Source organism: Mustela erminea, chromosome 2, assembly GCF_009829155.1.
Source record: "Mustela erminea isolate mMusErm1 chromosome 2, mMusErm1.Pri, whole genome shotgun sequence".
In the NCBI taxonomy this organism is placed as follows: domain Eukaryota; kingdom Metazoa; phylum Chordata; class Mammalia; order Carnivora; family Mustelidae; genus Mustela; species Mustela erminea.
The window spans coordinates 137,727,698-137,755,267 of NC_045615.1; the positions used below are offsets into that span (position 1 = coordinate 137,727,698).

The 27,570-nt window shown below is 38.9% G+C and overlaps 1 protein-coding gene across 1 annotated transcript in view; it reads right to left on the reverse strand.

Annotated features, from left to right (window-relative positions):
• TXK (TXK tyrosine kinase) overlaps positions 1–23,351 on the reverse strand; it is a 47,558-nt gene extending 24,207 nt beyond the window's left edge. The window contains exons 1-6 of the mRNA XM_032334248.1: positions 22,843–23,351; positions 21,871–21,973; positions 20,852–21,057; positions 18,112–18,177; positions 8,717–8,771; positions 463–542 (exon numbers count right to left, since the gene is read on the reverse strand). Of these exons, the coding sequence (XP_032190139.1) occupies positions 463–542; positions 8,717–8,771; positions 18,112–18,177; positions 20,852–21,057; positions 21,871–21,973; positions 22,843–22,913 (581 nt within the window). The 5' untranslated portion in view covers positions 22,914–23,351. The remainder of the gene's footprint in view (positions 1–462; positions 543–8,716; positions 8,772–18,111; positions 18,178–20,851; positions 21,058–21,870; positions 21,974–22,842) is intronic.
• Between the last annotated feature and the right edge of the window lie 4,219 nt (positions 23,352–27,570).

A 27,570-nucleotide genomic window follows, 5' to 3' on the forward strand; every position in this document is an offset into this window, starting at 1 on the left:
AAAATTCAAAGGAGCTGAAAGGCTAATCTTCCATTCCTCCTTGATGGAGGGTTGCTCCTAGGATGCTAATTCTCAGGCACCACAAGTCTACCCTTGGGGACCATGAGTTCCCACAGCCAGAGAACACCCTCCAGTAGGAAGGCACAAGAAGCTTTCTCAGTGCAGAACACTCTATGGGTAAACCCCAAGGTAAACCAAGGGATATGAGGAAAGCACCACCACTACCTGCTACCACCAAGCCAACTTCCTCATGGTTGAGGAAAGGAGGTGGGACAAGTCCCATTAACTACCAATGTCACACGCAGAGCTCATTAGGAATGCAACTCATTCCAATCAGTTGTACTAACTTCCAGGCCAACAGTCTCCTGTTCTGTGATATCTCTTTCTCTGTGTGACAAGTGTCTCCATAAGACTGTCCCAAGGATTTTTACCTCTAAAGTGATCAAAATCACAGTTCCTTACCTTCTAGCTTTTATAAACACAGAAATTGTGTAGGATCCCAAATGTCTGGAATCTCTGACGATAAATGCACCTTCTTTCGACTGCAAAACAATTCATTGTACAAATTTAGTCCTTCTTAGGAAGAAAAACAAACCTCCATCTCAGGAATAAAAACCAAACCCGGGACGCCTGGGTGGCTCAGTTGGTTAAGCGGCTGCCTTCGGCTCAGGTCATGATCCCAGCGTCCTGGGATCGAGTCCCACATCGGGCTCCTTGCTTGGCAGGGAGCCTGCTTCTCCTTCTTCCTCTGCCTCTGCCTGCCACTCTGTCTGCCTGTGCTTGCTCTCGCTTCTCTCTCTATGACAAATAAATAAATAAAATCTAAAAAAAAAATAAAATAAAATACTTAAAAAAAAAAAACCCTACTGACTTCCTACAAATGGAAGAGAATATTTTCACAAATACATGCAATCTTATCTCCCTTATATGTTAAGAAGTCCTACCTACAAAAACATTTAATTGGGATAAAAATTTATAATGTATGAGTATTTTTAAAAACTTGTTCTGGATTTTTCTAAGAAAAATTCTGCATTTGACAACCTTGTACCCCATTTTGTTATTTCCGTTATAGTGATCAAGGTAATAGACACACATCGCTGATGGACAGGAAGCACAGTAAGACAGACCGGCAGTTTGTATTATGGAAGAAAAGAAAAACACGGCAGATGGGGTGAGGGAAGCAGCGAGAAATACATCTGGAAAAGCAGGGAGGAGGAAAAATGAACAGAATCCATGACAGGGATGGAGAGAGAATAAGCTTTGGGGGCATCTGGAGAGAAGAGCAGAGGAGTGATTTTAGTTGCCTCCAGAGAATGGGAGAGACAAGAAGAGAATCAGCAGGAGAGAAGAATATTACAAGTTTGATGTTCGATTATGAACTGGAGTCCCACGGACATCCTCTGGGAAACCCCAGTAAAGCTGTAGATGGTTTTCAAATGACATTGAATGTTGGACTGTTTGGTTTGTGTTGTTTGTTTGATAGTGTAAAAAAAATTTTTTTTTCCACCTTTACTGAGCATGTTTACCCTTGTGGAGAGGGAAGTATCTCAGAAGTTTGCCAAACGTGTGAAAGTCTACACTTTTGAAGTGCCAACAACTTTCCCCAGAACTGCCCAAAGCCAACATCAAGGTGTGACCCTCAAAGTGAGTGCGACACAGTGAGCACAGTCTTTCCTTCCTGCTAGATGCTGACCAAGGAACAAGCCTCATTTTCTGGTCAAACTTCAAAATTAAGAAAATCTCTCATAACCTTTTAAAATAATAAAAGTCTAGCTTTTTAAATTCCTACCACGTCCAAGGATTGTGTTACACACCAGAGAGGACAGAAGATATAAAAGATGAAGAGGTAAAAAACCAAGTTGTATGTGCAGTAGATATGCAGGGAGTACATATACACAAACACATAGACACCATGCATTCAAACAAATTGTCTAGGTAGTGACCTCCTCTTCAAGGTGCAGAGAGTGCAAACAACAGGCATGACCACACAACGATAGAAATAGAAATTAATAACAAGCCCCAAAGGAGAAAGCTACTACTGCATTACATTTTTAAGTTCTCTTTTATATAACTCAAGGAAACTCAAGTAAAAATGAAAACATCTAGAAAATAATAAAGACCTGTCACATATCAGAAACTGCCACATAGTTCAAACAGTGCTGTCTTATTACTTACAACAGTAAACAAAGGAAATAAAAATAAATGTATCTACCTCAACACGTTGGGACAAGAACCAAGTCAAGTAGAAGAATGAGATGAATGAAGACAAAAGCAGAAAATAATCAATTATAAAAACAAAAATATAACAGAACTAGTCATTAAATTCAAAATCTGGTTACAGATGGAAAAACAATGAAATAGGTAACTTGCTAACTGATCTAATTAGTAAATAATAGGGAAATTATATTTTAAGAAAATAAGCCACCAAGATCCAGGAAAAAAATGAAAGAATCATCTTGAATCTACACAATACATTTGAAAATTTGAATGAAATGAGTGATTAACTAGCAAAACATAAAATTTATCAAAATTCATTCCAGAAGACCTAGAAATATTAATGGACCTACTGAATGGGAAAATGGATAAGATTTTAAAAGACCTACAACATTAAAAACACTATGGATGGCCTGGGTGGCTCAGTGGGTTGGGCCTCTGCCTTCAGCTCAAGTCATGGTCTCAGAGTGCTGGGATTGAGTCCCGCATGGGGCTCTCTGCTCAGCGGCGATCCTGCTTCCCCCTCTCTCTACCCATCTCTCTGCCTACTTGTGATCTCTCTCTCTCTGTCAAATAAATAAATTAATTAAAATCTTAAAAAAAAAAAAAAACACTCGATGGGGACATATTGTGATGTTGCATGATTCCAGAGCATGTGAAAAGAAGAAAAACTAAATTTGTATATAAAATGGATTTAATATCAACACCAACAACACAGTAAATATTGTGTACAAAAGGGAAAAATACTAACAAGTCTCACTCATATCCACTCAAAAATCCTAAATAATATTAACAAACTGAATCCAGGAGCACAGTAGAATAGTATACTATGACCAAGAGGGATTACATGCAGGAATGAAAAAGTAATCAATATTAGGGATTTTATTAATATAATTAATAGATCCGAGGAGAAAAATCTCATGAACATCACCATAGATATTGAAAGGGCATTTGACAAATTTCAACCTCTAGAATCAGTTTTCTTTAAATTCTCAGTAAAATCATAATATATGTGTACTTCCTTAACACAATAGTCCATATTTACATTCGTCCCAAGTCCAGCATTACGCTTTCTGTGGGAATCACTCCAATTGAAATCACAGAAAAGAAATGCCCACTATCAGCACTGGGATTTAATATTCTGAGATGCCAGCTGATGCGATTAAATTAGAGGCAAAAACAAAAACAAACCCCACCAAGAAATACGGTATTAAATTGTAAAAAAGAGTTGAAATCATCACTGTTTGCTATTGATAAGGTTCTACTTGAAACTTAGGAGAATCAACTAAAAAACTACTACCAAAAAAATTTTGAATTCACCAAAGTCTTCTGTTACAAAATTAATTTACAGAACTCAAGAGCTTTCATAAGTTAAAAAAAAAAAACTATATATATATATATAGTTTTTTTTAACTATATATATATATATATATATATAGTTTTTTTTAACTTATGAAAGCTCTTGAGTTCTGTAAATTAATATATATATATATATATATATATATATATATAGTAGCAACAAAAAAATAAGAAAGCCTTACATAAACTTACAAATAAATGTGTAAGAGAATGAAGAAATGAAGAAAACTTGAAAATGCTCCTAAGGGAGCACCTGGGTGGCACAATCAGTTGACTGACTCTTAGTTTCAGCTCAGGTCATGATCTCAGAGTCTTGAGATCAAGCCCCATGCTGGGCTCTGTGCTCAGCCTGGAGTCTGTTTGGAGTTTTTCTCTCCCTCTCCCTCTGCTCCCTGACCCCACTGCACATGCAATTTCTCTCTCTCTCAATGTCTCTCAAGTAAATAAATAAATCTTTTAAAATAAATTTATAAAATAAAAAATAAATTCTCCTAAAGAATATAAAGATGTTTGCTTTTCTCATTAGGTTTTCTTTTCAATCCATCCAAGATTTATTTTTGTTTGAAGCAGGGACTTCATTTTAATTTTTTCTATAGGAATCATTAATATCCGGGTCCCAGAACAAATTGACCCCCAAGGCCCACTGACTTGTAATGCCCAAACAATTTTCCCTAAATTACTCTGTAAATTTAATGCACCAGCAGGAAGCTTTTTAAAACTAGGCAAAAATAATTATGAAGTTCATATGTATAAAATATATCTCCAGAGTATTTCTGGAAAGGAAGAATGAGGGAAGCTAGCCACACAAAGAGAGCCTCAGTATTTGAAATATTATAAGGCCATCACTGAAATACACAGGCTAATCAATGAAACCAAGAAATGAGTCCAGATGTAGTCCAACACAGGAGCTGTGTTTATTATGATAAAAGTGGCCCCCCAAATCAATACAGAAAAGATAGACACTTGGTAACCATCCAGAAAAACAATAAAATCAGATCCATACCTCACTCTACATCAGGAATAATTACAAATGAGTCAAACATGTTGATGTAAAAAATAAAACCCCTAAAGTAATAAAAAACATGGGGATTTTTTTATAAGCTCAGAGTGAGTAAGATAATTCCAACCTGACACAAACCCTGAAGCTTTACAAAAATTTGTCTGATAAATTCAAACACATAAAATTCAAGCACTATTTATGACCAAAATATATATATATATATATATATATACCTCAATTGAAAAACTGGGAAAAATATTGCCACCTATCACAAAGAGCTAATTTCCATAATGTAGCTGCATAGGCCCTACAGATTATGAGGAAATCATTAAAAACAAAAACCCAGAAAATTTTGCAAAGGATATGAACAGACAGCTTACAGAAAAAGAGATACAAATATATAAAATTTTATATATACAGAAATGCTTAGCATTCCTGGGATAAGAGAGATGTAAACAAAACCCACACTGATGGTTACAAAGTACCACACATTTCATTAAACACTTGCTGGAGAGGTTACATTTTTAGGAGGCACATAAATTGTACAACTCCTATAGAGTATACTTTAATACCTACCAAAATTAGAAATGTACATTCCCTCCTACCCAGAATTTCTACCTTGGGGGATTTATTCCACATATATTCTCCCATAAATGGGAAAAGATGTATAGGTAAGCTACCTATGGCAGCACCATTTTAATAGCAAAAGAGTATATACCACTTAAATTCCCATTAATTTTTTTAAGATTTTATTTATTTATTTTAGAGAGAGAGCACAAGGATGGGGAGGGGTAGAGGGGGAGGGAGAAAGAATCCAAGGCAGACTCCCAGCCAAGTGCAGAGTCCCACGCAGACAATCCCACGACCCCAAGATCACAACCAATTGGAAACCAAGAGTCCAGCTCTCCACCCTTCCATTAAATTTCTTAAATGAATTGTGGTATGTCCAAAGTAAGAAATATTATGCAGCCCTAGAATGAATGAGGACACTTTCTGTGCACTGACGTGAACAGTTTCCTTCCCAACACATACTACTGAGTGAAAAAAGTAATATACACAAGAATATATATAATATGTACCATTTGCCTAAGAATAACAATATAAGAAAATATATTTCTACTGGTGTATGTATTAAATATTCCTGAAAGGACACAAAATAAACCAATAATAGAAGTTTGTTGATGGGAAATGGAACTGGTGTCTTGGGGACAAGGATAGAAGAAAATTCAAAATCTTTAGATCTTTAAACTGTATAAATATACTATTGAAATACGAAATAAATAAAATTATAAGATACATCTATAAAAACTTATGCAATCAATTAGAAAATAAAGTAAGTAATTCTCCATGCAAATGTAAGTTCTCAAACATCTCAAGAAGAAAAGGAAATTAAATCAGTAGCCAAATATCTGTTTGAAAAAGCAGCATGTCCACATTATTTTATTAGAGATATTATAACTCCAAGGAACAAATAACCTCTATTCAATATAAACTATTTTAAAGATTGTAAGAAGAGACAAAATCTCATGTCCCAACTCATTTTTGATGCTAGTATAGCCTTAATACTAAAATTAAACAAAGAGAGTTGTAAATTAAAAGCCAGACCTCTTGTGAACATAACAGGACAAATGCTAAAGAAGTATTAAGAAACTCAAACTAGCAATATATATGTTTTAAATGCCTCGTTGACCAAGTAGGATTTAATCCAGGTACTTTCAAAAAAATAAAAAATATACAAATTACACAAATATTTTAAGATATATAGGGAAAACGTGTATATTTTTAAAAATATCCACACCAATAGCACACACATATACACACACACATACACACTTTGAACATATTAGGACCTAAATATTAAAAGTAAATCTTTAAACCATTTAAAAGAAAATATAAATTTTCTTTGAGACATCAGGAGAGAGAAGAATTTATTATGCTAAAAAAGAGAGAGATCATAGAAATTGAGAAATTTGACACTAACTTATTTTAAAATTTAAAATAAGAAAAGAGCATTAAAAAAATTTTAGGGCCAAAAATCAAAAGAACATAGTGGTAACATACAACTGACAAAAGATTCAGAATATACTTTTAAAATACATATTGATCGGAGCGCCTGGGTGGCTCAGTGGGTTAAGCCTCTACCTCGGCTCAGCTCATGACCTCAGGGTCCTGGGATCGAGCCCCGCATCAGGCTCTCTGCTCAGCGGGGAGCCTGCTTCCCTTCCTCTCTCTCTCTACCTGCCTCTCTGCCTACATGTGATCTCTGTCAAATAAATAAATAAATGCCTCTTTAAAAAAATAAATAAATAATTAAAATACATATTGATCAGCTACAAAAGCAAACTATCAAAAAATGAGCAAAGGATATTAGCAGTCATGTAAGGAAGCTCAATAAGCTAGCACACCCATGAAAAGTCACTGAACTGAACTGCTTATCAAGGAAATGCACATTTTAAAATATATATATACCATTTTCCAATAAATCAAAATACGAGGCTACCAACTGTTGACAAGAACGTAGGGGACCAGTTTTCAGGCTCCTTGTAAGAACATAAATGAGTACAAGTACTTTGAGTCATGATTTCAAAATATCTAGTAATGCTAAGTCTGCACAGAGTTTCTGGCCATCTCATTTCTGGGTATTACCGAAAGAAACCCTTGCCCTTTTGTACAAGGTAATACGTACACAGAAGTTCTTGGCAGCCTTGTTCATAATACTAAGAAGTTAGACACAAGGTGAATGATTAGCAATAGGTTTTGGTATACTCATATAATGAAATGCCACAGTTAAAAGAATGTGTTTATTCTTCATGTATCCATGGGAGTAAAATTGAAATACAATGTTTCATTAAAAATCAACATACACATGATCTCCCTTATGTCAAGCAGTAAAACACACAGCACTGTAGGTTATTAATGCACCTATACATGGTAAGAATATAAGCAACTGGACACAATGGGTGCACACCCTTCTATTGTGATCGCCTCTAGAGAATGGGCAGGGACAGAACAGAGGAGCGAAGGGATAGGTTTCACTTGCAACTGCTAGGTTTTATTTTGTTTATGAATGTTATGGCCAAATGTTGCTATTTGTGCTGTCTGGGTTATGGGTATGGGGGGGGGGGGGTTGTTACATAATTCCCTGTTTTCTAGGAAGGTTAGCCCCTGGCTCTGTTCTGGCTTCCTGAAGAATCTCTCTTTCCTACTTGTCATAACATCGTTTGTCCATTCTAGACCTACTAATATCACTCTACAGAAGGCCACCTGCTGTCACCCTGCCAGGTGGGTACCACATTTGCGGGTGTGTCTCATTCCCTCCTAGCCAGTGAAGCCACACCTGGCCTTCACCCTCCACTCCCATCCCCTGCCTGCCAGCTGAGATGGAGTCTGTGTCCCTCAAACTCTGTCTAACCCCCCGCTACTCACTGGACCTCCCCTGGGTCTTGAGCCATTACTGGCATTGACTTTTCGTTACAGAACTGATTTCTTTCTCACTCATATTTCTAGATTTCCTCAACATCCGACAGGAGGGCAAAGCGACACATATACCTCTTACCTAGTTTCTAGGTTTGACTCTACATTTGCCCACAGTTCATATTTACCGTCCGTTGGAAACTGTATGCAGTTTTGTTTTGCTTTGACCTAAAAGAGCAGTTTTGATCTGAGTTTGATGTTTTGGCTACCCCGCTCTTCCTTTTTTGTTCCCAAAGAACAAAGAAAGAGCCGCCATCAGTATTTTTCTGTATCTGTGTTTTTAAGAAGCCTTAACTATGCTCATGAAGACAGAGTATATATTTTATTGTCTGTGATGCAGAAATATATGGGGAATTCCAAATAGACTTGTCCTGCAGAATGCGCCTTGGAGTGAAAGAGAAGTTTTAGTATGTTGGAGTTGAAATCATTTCAGGAAAAATATATTGCTCAAGTTACAATGAAAGCCAATGAAAAACATGAGCTGATACAAATACATCTGGTTTACAACTTCTCGGAAAATGCGTAATAGAGATAAAGCTGTAATAAATATTTTAGAACTGTAAAGAACAGGAAGTAATAGAACTTTTTAGTTTGGTCAGATCTTTACAATGTAGCTCTCTCAGAAATTTTGAAAATATTCACAAGTTATTCATGAAAAAACTGAATTACCTCTTGTCTCAAAATACGTTCTGCCTGATTTCTGGTAATGTTTTTATGGTACCACCTGTAAAAGCAATAAAAATAATTTTAAAATTTTATATTCTATTTTTTCAGAAAAAAATCTGCTTCATTTCCTTTATTTTTAAGAACTTTACTACAGAATTGATTTTAGAAAGCTGAGCATTTTTTATTTCTGATAAATGACAATATTACTATTATGTATTATTAATTTAGTATAATAATTTTATTAACTGTAAGTCCATATCTAGCTTATTCTATCATATTTCAATTCAACTTTCTGACAGATACTTAGTATATGATTTGGAGTGATTTAATCTCCTGAAAATTTTCATGAAGGGTATGTGGTTAAGAAGTCATCCTCTTCAATAAACATTTACCGAACTTTGGTAGACAAACTAACAAATCCCCATTTCTTTGCTCTTAGGAACTTCCTATCGGCATGATTTTAGATATGCCATGTTACCTTTCCAAAGTTAAAACTTACTTGGACCCGTTTGACTCCCCCAAGTATGTTAACTTGTAGTTAAAATTAGGGGTTCAATAACATAAGTGGAACAACTAGTACCTGCTTACTCCAGACACCCTCTTATCCTTCTGCTTGTTCTCTCCACACGCTAACCTTCGGCCATATTGGAATCCCTTCCTTCCTCAAATTCACCAAGCCCCTTTCTGCCTCCTATCTTGCTGTTTCCTCTGTATGAAACGTATCATGAAATGACTTTAGAATATCAGAACCATGCAGAGTAAACATAATTGAATGAGTATAATTGAAACCCCAGGTCTGGCAGGACAAGACTTTGTCATTAAGCAAATGTTGTACAGGAAAGAGAGAGGAAATGGGCAGAACAAAGGAGAGAGTAAACAAATGGAAAAGGTTTCATTTCAAAGTAAGATTTTAAAAAGGAGTTAATGTAATAAATGTTATTTTTGTGGACAGTGGAAGGAAGGATGCATCTATAACTATACATTGTCACAGTGGGTAGGCAAAATGGTAGCTACATGAAACTCCTCTATCTGACTTTGAGGACGGAATCTATTATATCTTGTGGACGAACCTACAGTCGTAAAAAGCTGCCACTAAATTAGAATGGTGAGGTATTAAAAATACTAATGGCTTCAATTGAAAATAAACTTTTAAAAAGATAAAGCATAGAGAAGAGAGGATGATTACAGGTGATTCTAGATGAAATAATTGGACTAATCACTAGTGGGAATGGGAGTTAACTGCGATGTTGGACTGTGAATATCATTCAGGCCTTTTAATGAATATTCATATTGAGGGAGGGACTTTCAGAATGAGTCAGAGTTCTAGTTGTAGAAAGAAAAAAATTATTTCAAAATAAGTGAGACAGGGTGCCTGGGTCACTCAGCTGGTTAAGTGTTGGGCTTTGGCTCAGGTCATGATCTCAGGGTCCTGGGATCGAGTCCTACATGGGGCTCTTTCCTCAGTGGGAGTCTGCTTCTCCCTCTCCCTCAGGCCCTCTCCTCACTCACGCACGCGTGCGTGTGCCCATGCTCCTGCTCTTTCAAATAAATAAAATCTTTTTTAAAAAAACTTCACATAAATTGTTTATGTTTTTCACCTGCAACCACATTAGTGTTAATTTTGTTGCTTTGTACTTACTTATTATAGTGATAAAAATATAAGCAAATATATTAATTTTGCTAAAATATAAGTTGAAAATCCATCCATATGTGAATGTCATTAGAATGACTTCAAAGTAGTAAGAAAAGAACCAGAGTCAAGTATATGATGAATTTAATATCCTTTAAAATAATGCAGAATTTCAACAGGCAGAAAAAAGAATAGATGGATAGGATATAGGAGAGGTGGGGTCATGGTGTTTCAGAATTTCTTCTGGTTAAATCAGATAGTGAAAGAAGACTTGTGGATTGTTTTTTTTTTTCCAATACGTAAGGCTGCAACTCTTGTACCTAGACAACACTGATTATAAAACTCATAGTGAATGATGTGGACAGAGGGTCTGGAGTGGGAATCTACTGGCGTATGAAAACCATCCAGCATGTCCAACTGTTGCCAAGTACAAATATCTTGTATATGTGTAAGCCTAGCGTCTTCCTGTCTCAGTCTTCGAGTCAACAGGTAACAGTATTGTGGTCTTGAGTTTTCAACCTAGAAAACCTGTTAGAACTAAGAAGGTAAATCTGCTTCTCTTAGTCATTTCTACCCCTGAGAAGATGAAGTTTTCGGTATAGAGATAATGCAATAAATGAGACTCATATTTCCATAAATTTCAGCATAAGCAATATGTTTGATATTTAAACTATCTATTATTGGGACACCTCACTGGCTCAGTTGGTTAAGCATCTGCCTTCAACTCAGGTCATGATCTCGGGGTCCTGGGTTGGAGACGCACAGGAGACTCCCTGTTCAGTGGGGAGTCTGCTCTTCCCCCTCCTCATGCCCCTCCCCCCACTTGTGCTCGCTCTCTTGCCCTCTCCTCCCTCTCTCTGTCTCTCAAATAAATAAATAAAATCTTTTAAAAAATAAAATAAAGTATTATTTTAAGAGAATCTGACATAATTTTTTTGCCTCTGATTTTTAAATGCATAAATAATTTCAAACTTACAATTTGAAATTTTTTTTTTTTCAGGATTATGTCCATTTGTCATTTGCAACCACAGGTTGAATATAGATACAAGAGTTTAGCAAAAATCAACAGAAACATTTTGTCAGAGTCAATTTGCTAGATGGAATTTACAATAATAAGTATCATGTATTTTATCATTATTTGTAAATTGTGAGCGATATGTTTTTTATGTAAGTAAAATTTATAATATGAGTACATAGGAAATACACATTTTTTCCCTCAAAGAGCTGATTTTTAAACAATTTCCAATACACAGACCAAAACCTATGTGTAACTCCATTGTTGCTTGTATTTTCTTGTTGATTCCTGATTTCTCTCCCACAGTTATTATTTTTTTTCCTGCAAAGAAATTCCCATTATTTTTGGTTTTACAAAGATTTTTTTCTCTCCTACCTTTTAGTTTTTGTCACTCTTAATCACATTGGCAACTCTCTGAGAAAACATGTCTTTTTTCTCATTTTTGTGATGCAGCATGTTTTTTGCCCATTGTTCCATGTCCAGGTCCAGAAAGAGGAAATCTATTTTGCACCCTCCAGCCCCCCATGTAGCTGCCTGTTCATTCCCATTTTTCCTTTGTCATGCAAATTCCCAACTCTCAACTGTAATTTGAAATATATTAACTCCACTTAGATTTGCAAGTCCTTCAAGGACTTCATGGTCCTGAGAGATTTCCTAAGCCTTCTATGACAGAATTAGGAATTTCTCCGTGGATCCGTAGAAGCCAAGGGAGGGTCACTGCCATGGCCTTCATATTTTCCATAGGAGGCGCTGCCAGTGGGGGAATGTGTCAGGTTTGTGAGAACCAAGTCTCTGTCATTCCAAAAAAAGCTGTTATTGAGGATGGAGTGCTTCTTACTACAAACCAAGAAACAGGTTTCTTAGAGCTTCTAGTACCAGTTTTGTCGTAGAATGCATACATCATTGATTCTTCTCCAGAGATCTACACCCTGGAGATGCAGCTTCTGTCTCTTCTTGGTTATTTTATGTCTCAGATTAGATGTCTCTTCCTCCAAGAAGTCTTCCCTGAGGGGTCTTTTCTTTTTTTTTTTTTTTTTTAATTAATTTATTTATTTTTTTAATTTCCAGCATAACAGTATTCATTATTTTTGCACCACACCCCGTGCTCCATGCAATCCGTGCCCTCTATAATACCCACCACCTGGTACCCCAACCTCCCACCCCCCGTCCCTTCAAAACCCTCAGATTGTTTTTCAGAGTCCATAGTCTCTCATGGTTCACCTCCCCTTCCAATTTCCCCCAACTCCCTTCTCCACTCTAAGTCCCCATGTCCTCCATGCTATTTGTTATGCTCCACAAATAAGTGAAACCATATGATAATTGACTCTCTCTGCTTGACTTATTTCACTCAGCATAATCTCTTCCAGTCCCGTCCATGTTGCTACAAAAGTTGGGTATTCATCCTTTCTGATGGAGGCATAATACTCTATCCCCAGGGGTACAGGTCTGTGAATCACCAGGTTTACACACTTCACAGCACTCACCAAAGCACATACCCTCCCCAATGTCCATAATCCCACCCCCTTCTCCCAAACCCCCTCCCCCCAGCAACCCTCAGTTTGTTTTGTGAGATTAAAAGTCACTTATGGTTTGTCTCCCTCCCAATCCCATCTTGTTTCATTTATTCTTCTCCTACCCACTTAAGCCCCCATGTTGCATCACCACTTCCTCATATCAGGGAGATCATATGATAGTTGTCTTTCTCTGCTTGACTTATTTCGCTAAGCATGATACACTCTAGTTCCATCCATGTTGTCGCAAATGGCAAGATTTCATTTCTTTTGATGGCTGCATAGTATTCCATTGTGTATATATACCACATCTTCTTGATCCATTCATCTGTTGATGGACATCTAGGTTCTTTCCATAGTTTGGCTATTGTGGACATTGCTGCTATAAACATTCGGGTGCATGTGCCCCTTTGGATCACTACGTTTGTATCCTTAGGGTAAATACCCAATAGTGCAATTGCTGGGTCATAGGGCAGTTCTATTTTCAACATTTTGAGGAACCTCCATGCTGTTTTCCAGAGTGGCTGCACCAGCTTGCATTCCCACCAACAGTGTAGGAGGGTTCCCCTTTCTCCGCATCCTCGCCAGCATCTGTCATTTCCTGACTTGTTTATTTTAGCCATTCTGACTGGTGTGAGGTGATATCTCATTGTGCTTTTGATTTGTATTTCCCTGATGCCGAGTGATATGGAGCACTTTTTCATGTGTCTGTTGGCCATCTGGATGTCTTCTTTGCAGAAATGTCTGTTCATGTCCTCTGCCCATTTCTTGATTGGATTATTTGTTCTTTGGGTGTTGAGTTTGCTAAGTTCTTTATAGATTCTGGACACTAGTCCTTTATCTGATATGTCATTTGCAAATATCTTCTCCCATTCTGTCAGTTGTCTTTTGATTTTGTTAACTGTTTCCTTTGCTGTGCAAAAGCTTTTGATCTTGATGAAATCCCAATAGTTCATTTTTTCCCTTGCTTCCCTTGCCTTTGGTGTTGTTCCTAGGAAGATGTTGCTGCGGCTGAGGTCGAAGAGGTTGCTGCCTGTGTTCTCCTCAAGGATTTTGATGGATTCCTTTCGCACATTGAGGTCCTTCATCCATTTTGAGTCTATTTTTGTGTGTGGTGTAAGGAAATGGTCCAATTTCATTTTTCTGCATGTGGCTGTCCAATTTTCCCAGCACCATTTATTGAAGAGGCTGTCTTTTTGCCATTGGACATTCTTTCCTGCTTTGTCGAAGATTAGTTGACCATAGAGTTGAGGGTCTATTTCTGGGCTCTCTATTCTGTTCCATTGATCTATGTGTCTGTTTTTGTGTACAATTTGAAATTTAAGGAAATTTGACTTTTTTAATATTTGTATGGTTACAAGAATTTGGCTTACCACATACACGTTTAATTTATTAGATTTCCAGGATCCTATATGGACTTACAAAGGGCTACTGAAATTGTAAATTTGTCCCTGTCAGGCATGTAAAATACTTAAACAGAAAATTGAATTCATTCAAGTTTATTAAGGCAAGTGAAATGTTTCAGGAAATTAAATTAACTGAGCTTATAAGTAGGACTGATTGTTTAAGGACACGTCTTGCTGGGTTTGAATTAAGGTGACTGTTCTTAATTTTTTAGATTTATAAAGAGTGCATCAAGATTTGAAGGCTTACCGAAAACCAGGTTTTCACATTGTAATCTTGATGATTTGGATATTAATTTAACCAAAGTATCCATAAATATTTCAAAGTATAAAGGATCCCCTGAGATGTCAAAATCCCACTAACACAGCACTCCTTCCCCCAGCCCCTCCAGACTGCCTTCTACTTCCTCAAGTAGACTTGACCTCAAGTCACTTCCTCCAAGGGTTTGCCCCATCCCAACGTCCTCAGCTTTTAGCCTTCCCCGTTGATTTCTCCCAGTGTCCCCTACTGTTCCTCCATGACACCACAATTTCAAATTTCAAATTTTGTTTGTGAATTTGAGGTTATTGTTTAATGTCTATTTCCCCCACAAAGCTGTAAGTTCCACAAAAACAGGGAGTGCTTCTGTGTGTTACATGTTGTATCTCCAGGGGCCAGAACAGCTAACACCCAGCACATCGTACGTGAACAATAAATGAAGATTGAATAGATGGAGTGACTCAGGGGCTGAGGTAACTAGGAAATGTGGTGCCTCTGTGATAGGCAAACTGGAAATGCCCTTCTGTTAACTTCACAGTTCTAGAATGTATCAAATATTGACTATGTCTCACACAAGACAGGTATCACAGTTCGCAGTTTTCATATCATTGAGAGGCTTATAGATACTCGGGAATCTTGCCCAGAGCCCAAGCTCTAGCCAGCAGTGATGTCAGGATTTGAACCCAGATTTCTCTCATTTCTAAGCCCACCCTACAGTTTTCAACCTGGGGCCATAATTTCTACACAATCATTAGAATGGTGCTTGGCACATAGTAAGTGATAGATATATTTATATATCTTAGCAACTTATATTGATAATTATTATATCTATATTTTAATAAACCCTTTAAAAAGAAACAGAAATTAAAGTTAATCTTCTCACAATTAGATAATTAAAGAAGATTATCTTTAAAGACACATAAATCAAAGCCAAGAAAATGAGAAGATTATTCTAAGTTTGGGGTAGTTTAATTCAAATTACCCAATATTTACAATATGAACAAGCTGTTAAGGGTCAACTCCAACCCTCGTCTAGGCTAAGGAAGCAGTCAACAACTTAATTAATAATGAAAGGAAGGAAAGTCACACTGTTGGTTGGTGAACATCCATTCACTCACTACGGAGCACTGTGTTACGTACTTTCACACCTATCTCCTTTACTCTCTTGGAAAGTCTGTTATGGAAAAAAGTCTTATTTTTCTCAGAAGGAGATTTTTCACACAGAACTTCCCCTGACCTGACCTTCAAAGAGACCTACTGGGCAGCTCCAGATGGAGGCAGTGGCGAGCCCTCCATGGGGTATGTACTTGGCAGTGAGGGAACAGAGTTGTGAAACTGTTGTGTTAGGACGGTGTGTTCAGTCACTTGGGGCCTTTGTCTTACTGAGTAGAGGCCAGACCTCAGTAGGGCTAAACGACTCAGGTCAAGAGAGAGGGGCATGACAAACAGTGAAGGACAGAGAAAACAGAAGTAACCTGTGATGGTACTAAGCAGAGAGATGGGAGAGAGAACAGAAGTGGCTCATAGAGAAGCCTGGTAAAGTCACGCGGATGTGTCATGTGTCCTATAGTCATTCCTTCGTCCCCTCCAGTGGAGTCTACATTATTCACCAAGGCTTTTAGGTAATTTTTTTTTTTAAAGAATTTATTTATGGGCACCTGGGTGGCTCAGTGGGTTAAGCCGCTGCCTTCGGCTCAGGTCATGATCTCAGGGTCCTGGGATCGAGGCCCGCATCGGGCTCTCTGCTCAGCAGGGAGCCTGCTTCCCTCTCTCTCTCTGCCTGCCTCTCCATCTACTTGTGATTTCTCTCTGTCAAATAAATAAACAAAATCTTTAAAAAAAAAAAAAAAAGAATTTATTTATTTATTTGACAGAGAGAGATCACAAGTAGGCAGAGAGGCAGGCAGAGAGAGAGGAGGAAGCAGGCTCCCTGCTGAGCAGAGAGCCCGATGCGGGCCTCGATCCCAGGACCCTGAGATCATGACCTGAGCCGAAGGCAGTGGCTTAACCCACTGAGCCACTCAGGCGCCCTCACCAGGGCTTTTAATGATTGATTTATTGTAGAGAGAGAAAGAACATGGGCGTGCGTGTGCGTTTGCGCATGCGAGTGGGAGGAGAGCCAGAGGGAGAGAATCCCCAGGCAGACTCTCACTTGGGGCTCCACCCCACAGCCCATTAGATCAGGACTTGAGCCAAAACCAAGAGTCAGACACTCAAGTGGGTGAGCCATCCAGGCGCCCCTCCTTATTAGTTTATTTGACAGACGGAGATCACAAGTAGGCAGAGAGGCAGGCAGAGAGAGGTGGGGAAGCAGGCTCCGGGCTGAGCAGAGAGCCCGATGTGGGGCTCCATCCCAGGATGCTGGGATCATGGCCTGAGCCAAAGGCAGAGGCTTAACCCACTGAGCCATCCAGGCATACACATATGCACACCACCCCCCACCCCCACCACCCCACCAATACTTTTAGATTCAGATTTGTTTTAGGGAGAGAGGCCAGGCTGAGTCTGGCCTCCAGGCGGGCTTAAATTAAATTTAAATTGCAAGGCAAGCAACTAGGGGCTGGGAAGGAGGGGTTGGTTCTCATTCAATTTATATTTGCTGCCTGGTTCTCTGAGAAGCAACTGTCTTCACGCCTCAAGCCACATCACCCCTCCACACCTGCGACTGGACTGGAAGCATATGCTAATTGCAAAGCAAGTATCTAAACTGGGGGAGGGCAGTCAAGGGCTCAAACTTAAGCAAACCTGAATTTGTAAAAGACCAGGACTGCTCCCAGCTTTGCCACCCTCTGCTTATAAACTGCTCTCACAACCTGAGTTTCTGATCTGCAGAGTCGGGCTCTAGAAAAGTGATTCTAAGATCTCCACCTTCTAAATTTATATATTGTATAAAAAATGGGTTTTTTTTAAGACTTTATTTATTTATTTAATTGAAAGAGAGACAGTTAAGAGAGAGCATGAAAGAGGAGAAGGTCAGAGGGAGAAGCAGACTCCCCGTGGAGCTGGGAGCCCGATGCAGGACTCGATCCTGGGACTCCAGGATCATGACTTGAGCCAAAGGCAGTCGCTTAACCAACTGAGCCACCCAGGTGCCCCCAAAATAGGTTTCTGAGTAGAACCCTAGTGAACACACCAAAAATTCCCCCCAACCTACAGCATTAGCCTACTTCTCATCTTCAGCTATTTCTAAAACGTATCAAAACATGAGCCAAAATAGAGTCGTGTGTCTCTGCGTTAGGTTCAATTTACCACTCATTAAAAAACTAAGGTTATTTTTGGAATAGTTATTTTTCCACTTAGGACGTAGAGTAAAACAAGACCAAGATGCATGTTTGGTTTCCATGCAGTCACTGTTAAACCCCCAAAAAGTTGTCATACAAAACAAAACAAGAAGAAGTTTAAGAAAACAAAGTTTCTGAATCGACCATTATAAGGATCAAAGATCTCTCAAACTAAAGCAGCCAAATGTGTTACTTTCTTTTCCTTTTGTAGATCAAAACCAGCTTGTATACTCGTAAGCCTCCCAAATGTACCTGATTTTCATAGATCGACACGAGGGCATATTTTGGAGGAGACTTACTCATATATTTCCAGATTGCTTCGTTTGTTTTCAGTCACATAGTTGCTTGGGATTAAGCCTTCGTTCCTACAACAAAAGACAAAGCAAAAATCAAAATGCTTGGCATATCTGTGGCATCATCGTGACAGCAATCCTTTTAAAATCTCAAGGACATGGGGGAAATCAAACTCGTCTTACTGATTAAATTGCTGAAAGGAAAAAAAAAAGGATTTTTCACTTCCATATTCAGCCAAAATCCTTGTATGATAAATACTAAGATTCTGACTTAAAATGGAAGTAATTTAAGATGTTTTGGAACACTTAGATTTTTCAAAGAGGAAAGGCGGCACTGATGAGGTCATTGGGGTATCACAGTGACTAGATGATAAACATAGCAACAGCAAAGATATCAACTTAATTTTTTTAATTGCTGCAAAATAGATAGAATAGACATGCTAGGTTAGCCATGTCCTTATTACAACATTGTCACTCAGAAACATATGAACATGTGTCCTTGTACACCAGAAAAAGTACTTCTCTAAGTCATACCAAACAGGGAAATCCCTGGGTCACCAAATATGTGCATCTCCCCTTAGATACAGCAAATTGCTGTTGAAGGAAAATATACCAATTTACACATCCATCAGCAGGGTAGGGGGTTTTCTTTTTCTATACCTTCACCAATGAAATAAGAAATTAAAGATCACAAGAAGATCTCCATGATATTATTGAGAAATCCAAGCAAGATGCAGAACAGTGCATTTAGCCTGATAAGAATTAGGTAAACTAGGGGCGCCTGGGTGGCTCAGTGGGTTAAAGCCTCTGCCTTCAGCTCAGGTCACAGTCTCAGGGTTCTGGGATCAAGCCTCACATCGGGCTCTCTACCCAGCAGGGAGCCTGCTTCCTTTCCTTCTCTCTGCCTGCCTCTCTGCCTACTTGTGATCTCTCTCTGTCAAATAAATAAATAAAATCTTTAAAAAAAAAAAAAAAGAATTAGGTGAACTAAATCTGCAAACAAGAATGTATATTTTAGTATGTACATGGAAGTGCAGTGAAAATTTTCTGGAAGGTTCTCACTAAGTGAATAATGGTGCTTGGGTCTGGAGGCATTGTTTATCATGGTGGCATATTACAAAAAGCGATATTCACTTATTAACTTTGAAATGAAAAATTAAATTGTCTTTTTTAAGAGTCTGAGTCATGCCAATGCCAATTCACAGAAGGGCTAATTACATGGTCCTGAGCCTACTCATACCTCTTTCCCACTGGAAAGTGTCCATCACATGTTTAAGTCAAAACTAAAAACTGGCAAGAGGGCTAAATCATCAGGAAAATATAATTAAAGAAAGAGGTATGTAATCTAGCTACTTCTAATACTTAGTTACTTATCATCTCCAAATCATCATGAAGAATAGAAGTCAAAAGCCAGCATTCTCCCCCAGGCAGCCCAGATCCCCCTCAGAGCGTCTACCTCGGATTCTAGCCTGGTATTAACAACCCATTGCCCTTGACACAGTGACGACTGTTTGCACCCCAAGGTCTTTTCTTCCTACCCGTTTAATTCAGCAAGTACTGCAATGTTGACTTCCAAAACTAGTCATTGCAGAAATGGGAAAATGAGCGAGATACTGTTTCTGTTCCTCTCTTAGATCTTGACAGAAAAAAAGAATTCAAATACTCAAAGAAAGTGTAAATCAGGAAAAAAGCCCATATGGTAGAAATCATTATTCCCAAATTTTACAAATAAAGAAACAAAAATGCATTAACAATAGAATGGCCATACAATACAGTAATCACTTCTACTATTTATCTCAAGAAAATGAAAACAGTAACTCAAAAAGATGTGTGTACCTCTCGTGCTCGTTGCAACATTGTAATAGTCAAGATATGGAAACAACGTAAGTGTCCATTGATGGATGGATGAATGACACAAAGACATATATATATACACACAACAGAAAATTAGTCATAACTATAACTTCTGTATAAGTATGTATATGTATAAGTATGTATAAGTCATAAGTCATTGTGTGTGCGTATATATATATATATATATACAACAGAAAATTAGTCATAAAACAGGAGAAAGTCTTGCTTTTTGCAACAACATGGTGGATCTCAAAGGCATTATGCTAGGTGGAATAAGTCAAATAAGAAAGGCAAATACTGTACGATCTCAATTATACATGGAATCTAAAAAAATTTTTAATTAAAAAAAAACAAGCTCAGAGATACAGAGAACAGTTTGGTGGCACACTATATTGCATATTTGAGAATTGCTAAGGGAGTCAATCATAAAACTTTTCATGGCAAGAAAAAAAATGCTGGTGACTATTTGGAGTGATGGATATTAACTACCCATATTGTGGTGATCATTCATTTATATATATATATATCTCAAATTATTACATTGTACACCTGAAACAAATATAATGTCATATGTCAATTATATCTCAATAAAGGAAGGGAAGGAAAGAGGGAGGGAAACTCAGTCAGGGTAAGTGACTGGCCAAGGACATACAGCAGTAAGTGACAGCATGGGGATGTGAAGCCAGGTGTTTGCAGTTCTGTGACTCTGCCTGAAATTGCAGTGCTGTCATGCTCTCTCATACAGATAGAATGTGTAGGGACCGGTTCTGCTCATGCAGAAGGAAGAATTCTAAACCCAGAGAAAAAGAGCCATAATGCAGATTTTCTGCTTCAGAAGTCTTCAGAGGATAAACGAAGAGGAATTCGATAAGGACCGTGGCACGGTTCTTACCCTAAACGGTCTCTTGCCTTCCACCAGTGAGGGTTATACTTCTCCAATATGAGGTATTCCTCTGATCTCTTCAATGCTAAATCACAGGGCTCTCTGGGCAGGAAATCATACAGTGCCTTTACTTGGATCTTCTCTTCGGGAACCTCGGATGGGGGGAGGGGAGGCAGTGGCTTACGTTTTGATGGTTGCCCGTGGTCTCTGTTGGACTGTAAAAACCAAGGAGTGATTTGCTGTATTATTGTTTTAGTCATCTGCACTAAAAAAGAATAGAGATAGGATATATTCCCCTGCTGCCCCAATTCTCCCCTCTGGCTTCACCAAAGCAAAAACCAGAGTGGGATAAATATAGGAAATGACCATAAAACAACCTCTGAATCCAGCAACACACTCATCATTTTGTAAGCTGTCAAGATCACGAATTCTCTTGCCAGCATTGCAGCGGATGTTTCTCTTTTCTTTTTTAAAATAGTTCTATGCTCAACACGGGGCTCGAACTCATGACCATGAGATCAAGCGTCGCATGATCCACGGACTGAGCCAACCAGGTGCCCCTGCATGTTTTTTTAAGCCACATTCTTAAAATTTAATCCCCCCCCCAATAGTTTCACTTTGTTTTATGGGTTTTTCTCTCTTGAAAAATGACAAACAGCCCTTCCCTTTCACACGCTGTGAGCTGTGTATGGGCTTATCACACTTCTTAAGAACACGGTTCCCTCCAACAGTGAACTGAAAATTACTCCTGCTTTCAAAAATGGCAGAAGACATTTTTCCCCATTCCCTGTCTGGTTTCAAGTTCTGCCAAAACATAGCAGAGTAGACTAATTTAAATGGTCTTTTTTTTTTTTTTTTCCTTTTGCTCTCTTCTAAGGAATTCATTCACTGGGTGTTTATGAAGCCCTCGTCATGCACCGAGCATGACATGAGATTCTGCGTGTGGCCACAAACAGTACCTCGAGGAGCTTAGTCCCTAAAAACACATGCTTCCTCTGTTCCCTCCCCCTCATCAAGATGATACTCACTCGCTTCTTGCTTGGCAATTCCCTGAACCATGGCCTGCGATGCCGTGTATATTTTTCTGGAAATTCTTCATCTTTACTCAGGCTTATTTGTGTTCTGACTTGTCTGAGATTGAAAAACAACCATGTTACCAACAATGACCTGAATTCGGGTTATCCAAGCATTCCCCCAATACTCATGAAACGAAGAGGAAGCTCCAGGTCTCTTTCCAACTCCCTTCTTACTCAGAAGACTTCCCATGGGCAAGTTACCACCTCCCAGAACTGCATTTTCCTTACTGAGGAGCTAGTGGTACTAAGAGCATGTGGAGTTTTTATGGAATAAAATTGAAGAAACGTTGTTATATCCCTCTCCCAAACCAGAGCTGGTGAAACCTCATGTCCCACTCCCAAACCAGAGCTGGTGAAACCTCAGTTCCCTCATCTGTCAGATGGAGATTAGAAAGGCCATAGGTGTTTTTGAGAGTTACTTGAACTAAATGCAAATCCTTTAGCACAGTCTTGCATAGAGGACACTCCCATTAAATGCTAGCCGTTTCTATTTTCACGGTACCTCGCATTTACTCTGTACAATCGTTTGCTGGGCATCAAAGTGCAAGAGACTCTGATCATTGGGGGCAGGAGGTATTCAAATAAATAAGACAGGATTCTTGCACTTAAAGGGTAAAAATTATTAAGTGGAACACAGAAAGCAAAGAGCATACACAAAATAAATATCAAATACAAAACCAAGCCACATGCTATGGGAATGCAATGGAAGGAGCAATTAATGTCCAAGGGATCCAACCAGGACAGATGGTTGAAAACCTGAAATTTTACTTATGCCTTTAGATCACTAGGCACTCAGCAGGGAGGAAGTGGGGCAAGGGTTTCCCAGACAAAGGGAACAGCAGATACAGAGAGACACAGACGCAACAGACGATAAAGAAATGAAATGAATGAATTCCAAGAAGTTGCCCTCAGAAGTAGACTCACCGCTTCTGCAAGGAACAGCAGCAACAGCAACAGAAAATCGACTGGATGGTATTATCTGAAAAGCAGATCATTGTGGGAGACCCGTAAGTCCATGATATTGGCGAGATGAGGTCAGTGGTGCTAGTCCAAAGGAGGAAATTTCCGGAAGGAAATTCCCAGGGAGTGATAGGAATGATGAAACATATGCTAGGTCTTGACTCTGCCCCCCTTTACTGGTGGCAGGTGAGAAACTGTCTCAAAAGCAAAAAGAAGTTACTGGCACCCTGACCAGTGTGGTTTCCCTTCTCAGGCTCTTCTCCCCAGGTCTGGTTTATGCATTTCCTCAGTCTGTGAATGACAATGACCACTGTATTCTACTTTACTTTGATTGGGGCTAATGTCAGCTAATAAGTGCACAAAAGAATAGGATTCCAAAAGCAATGTTCTCCTAGGAAATCTGTTAGCATGGATTTTGAATTAGGTCCATCATATTTCTTCTAAAAATATTTTAAAATATTTTATTACTTAATATTTTATTACTTAATATTTTATGTTCATAGAACCTGGATTTTTCATCGTGACACCAGACAATGAAGAATTAAGGAAGCAAAGAGTATGTTGGACATGAGTTCTGAGGTTAGACAGACTTGGGTTTGAATCCTCGCTGTGTGGGTGACTATATGTGCGATGAGTCCCTTCACTTCTCTAAGTCTTCGTTTTCCTATCTGCCAAAACAGGATAATCATACCTAACCCCTTTGAGAAGCCTTACAAGGCAGAGGTTAATCTGAGGAATTTACTGAACTGCTCTGCACTTAAGTTTCCTTGTCTGTAAAATGGGAATAATTAGATACTTAGCATGTAAGACTACTGGGAGGACTGATTGAACCAGTTCCTGGGAAGAACCTAGAACAGTCCCAGGTGTATGGGAAGAGGGTAATCAAGAAGACCTACTATTGGTATAGGGTTGTTGAGAAGATTAAATTAGACATCATCTCTCAAGTCCCAGGAAAATGGAAGTGGGGTACAAACAGAAGACCCCCAGTGCAGTCTACCCTCAGCCTCTACTCTGTGCCCCCAAAACAGGGGAGGCAATGGAGTTTCATCAGCCATCATGTTAACACCAGGTGATGTCAGTACAGTCATACTTCCACCTGAAACATAGTACGTTAAACATCAAGATACTTTAAGTAAGGCAGGGAAGGAAATAAGGAGAAAAGAACAGTAACATATAACAGAGTTGCTACAATCCCCCATCTACAGCTGTCCTGAGTCCTAAGCTAATGATCACAGATGCCTTCTGTCACCATCTGGTCCATGTTCCCCTTTGCCTCTGCCAACACTTTGGCTAAAGAAGGTACTTTATATGACGGAATAATCCAAATGTTCATTCCTGTGGGATTTGGGTCCTTAGTTGGTCTTGTTTTTATGGGGTTGTTATAGTTTTCCATTGACCAGGACTATTTTGAATATTAGGAAAGAAAGATGGCAAATTCTGTGAGTTTCAAAGTCCTCTTTGTCCACTCTGTGAAGAACTAATCCTGTTGCTTCCTGATAATCAGGATACTCATCCCAGCTACACTGACCCCTTTCTGTGTCAATCAATTCAGTGATACAAGGAATCTCAAAATGGCCAGAGGGGGATCTCAACTTCTGATATTCGCTAAGACAGGGATGCTTCTCCAAACCCACCAACCCCAAGGTCACAGATAAAATGAACAATATTGCAGTGGGTTATTAGATGAGATGGTGAGAGGGACCACTCCAAATACCTCTCCTTAGTTCCCCGACTCATGCATCCTGGCTCTACACTTGTTGCTGGTTTAAGACATTCACTGCATCCTATAGGATACCACTCCAACATTGCAAGATATTATCTCCCAGACATCATAGTAGTAACTGAGCTTTTAGCTGGCCATTCCTCTGTCCTATAAGCCAGCTGCTTCTGAATCATGGAACACCATGGTTAAGAGTATTCAGAGAACCATTGAAGAAGCACAAACAAAACTGAAAACAGGCTAATGGAATGTATCATCTTGTAGACCTCTGATTTTATCTTCCATTCTGTCCCCATTCCAAGAGTTACAGCCATAATTCTCTCCCCAGACCTTGCTAAAAATCTCCTGACCTTGTACCTTCCATATTCCCAACTAGCAAACCAACTTTTTTTTTTTTTTTTTTTTTTTTGGCCATCACTAGTTAGTTATCGTAGGTCAATATCTCAGACTATCTTCCTAATGAAGTATAAACAAGCTTTTTTGAAGTTCTGGGAGGATTTCATTTCAGCACCATCTTTCAGGAGACCTCTGAATGCGGCTATAGCATGATGGCTGTTTATTTCCCACTCATCTGTGCTCAGGATTCAGATCTATCTATACATGAGACTTGTTGAGGAACTCCCCCTGAGGCCTCTTGTGTGAGTTGAAGGAGAAGCAGAAAGAGCAGGTACTATGTGAATATAAGTCACCTGCTCCTGAAGCTATCTTGAGCCTTCTGGATATCCTGGGGCCTACTTTCAAATACACGGCTTCCATATTATGATGGAGTACTGCTATTCCTGCCTAATTTTATGGTTCATTGAATCAGATAACACTCAATTTAAGACAGGCGGTTTGAATCACATAAATATTTCATGATCCATGGTTGACCATTCAGTCTTCACCAGTAGCAAGCCAGCAGCTACTTTTCAAGTTAAAAATAATTATCAGCACAGTGTCGAGGCATCACTTCTAATTCCTAGGGGATTGTGCTCTGATTTCCATCTTGAGACTTTATAGGATTTCCATATAGCTAGCATTTTGCCCTTCATTCCAGGCTGCCAAGAATGATAATTTGAGTAATTATAATTGAGTTATTTCCCCCAGCAATAAGGCTTCCTTGGACCTCTAAATAATATGACCAGATAAATCTCAGATCCAGTTTTGACTCTGTTTCCTGGAGCCACTTCTGATACCAATTACTGTATTAGTCAGGTTTCCAATATGAAACATGACATATTTAAATTAGAACAATTTTAAAAGGGTTCATACACGAAGGAACTAATTACAAAGGTGTGGGTGGAGGTAAGGGAAACTGGGTCCAGCAGTACTAGAAGTGACACCATCCCTAGGTCCAAAAGGACCAGGAAAGTGAGAGAGAGATAAGTAGAGCCAAAAAATCTCTTTGATAGGAGCAAAGATCTGCTGTTGAGAGACACAACCAACTCAAGGCAACCTCACCATAACTTCCTCCCAGGACTCCCCTTTAGTGTAATCCAACCAGAAGCCAGGACTTGGAAGCATGTTGATCCAACCCCTACAGATTATGTTTCCAGGATAGAGTGCAAGGTGGAGAAGAAAGAATACCAAGAGGCTGGGCTCACTTAGCCATCATAGAGGCTGGCTACCATATTTGATCCCTATGGATCATCCTTCTGGGGTATAGGTTAGATAAGAATAAAGATACTCAAACAGTTATAAGGCTATATCAGCTTCCCTTCCTTTCACAGAATTTGACCTTCCAAACCTAGGTTCATGCATTAGTTACTTGCCTGTCTCTGACTTGGACATTGTCATACTCAGGCTTTGGGCTACAGAAACATTGGTGGTCCAGTGGTAAATGTCTCATTCCACTGTGGAGACATAGTTCCAGCCCAAGCCCAGCGAAGACTCATCTTTCCTCCCATTGCTGCTTTATCACTCACCCTTGACTTAATAATTTTCTCTCATCTTTTGCCTGCAACCAGAAATCACCCATTTTCCAAGGACCATGCCAAGGTTGATTTCTAGACACTAAAATAAAATTACTGAGCCCCCCAAATCTGCATTATATTTATTATGTATTATTAAGTTTTGGGATTTCAACAGCTTCTGTCAATTTTCTGGTAGTATCTGCATGAAAAAAATGGCCAAAACACTCTGAGAAAGAGGGTGCGTTAGCACTTAGGGGCTCTGTCTACTTTAGCAGGACTGTGTCTAGTTTACATTCTTGCCAATTGACTCCAGTGTTGTTTTAGAGCCCCATATAGATCTGTATCTATCCAGGCCAAGAGACGCAAAGTCAAATGTAGGTTACACAAATGAATGAAGTGGGTCAGACTATGGTTTAGAATGTGACAAAAATGCTATGGCCCCACGTAGAGGTATTCAAATTCAAAATTTTAAAAATACTTCTTCCCTCTCTTGTATGACCATTCCCCTCTCCACTGGATCATTGCCATTATCATACAAATATGCTGCTACTTTCCCCATTAAAAACAAAAGAAACTACTCTTGATATAATTTCCTTGATCAGTTTTGTTCCCCATTTAGAGTAAAATCTAGAAATGACTCACCTTTTCTTGTTGCTTCCACTTCATCTCTCGTTTTCTCTTAACCCATTCCAGTCAAGCTTTTGTTCCTACTACTTCCCCCAAATTGCTCTTGCTAGGGTCTCCAGTGACCTACGCACTCCTTATCCCATGGTGAACTGGATGTCCTCATCTTACTTGACCTCTCAGCAGCATTCAACACTCTTCTCTTGGCTTTCTTTCTTCTTGGTCTCCTTTGCTACTTCTCTTCCTCCCTACCCTCTCAGCCTGGGGTTAAATAGCCTGCTCCAAAGCTTTTGATCTTTTCTCTGTCTCATTCACTCCTTTGATTATCTCATTCCTCTTTCTTAAAAACAATCTATCTGCCAATGACACGATGACATCCAAATATATACCTCTATCCAGTTCCAGTGCATTCCAGATTTGCATACCCAAATGCAGTCTCAAATTCTCCACTTGGGT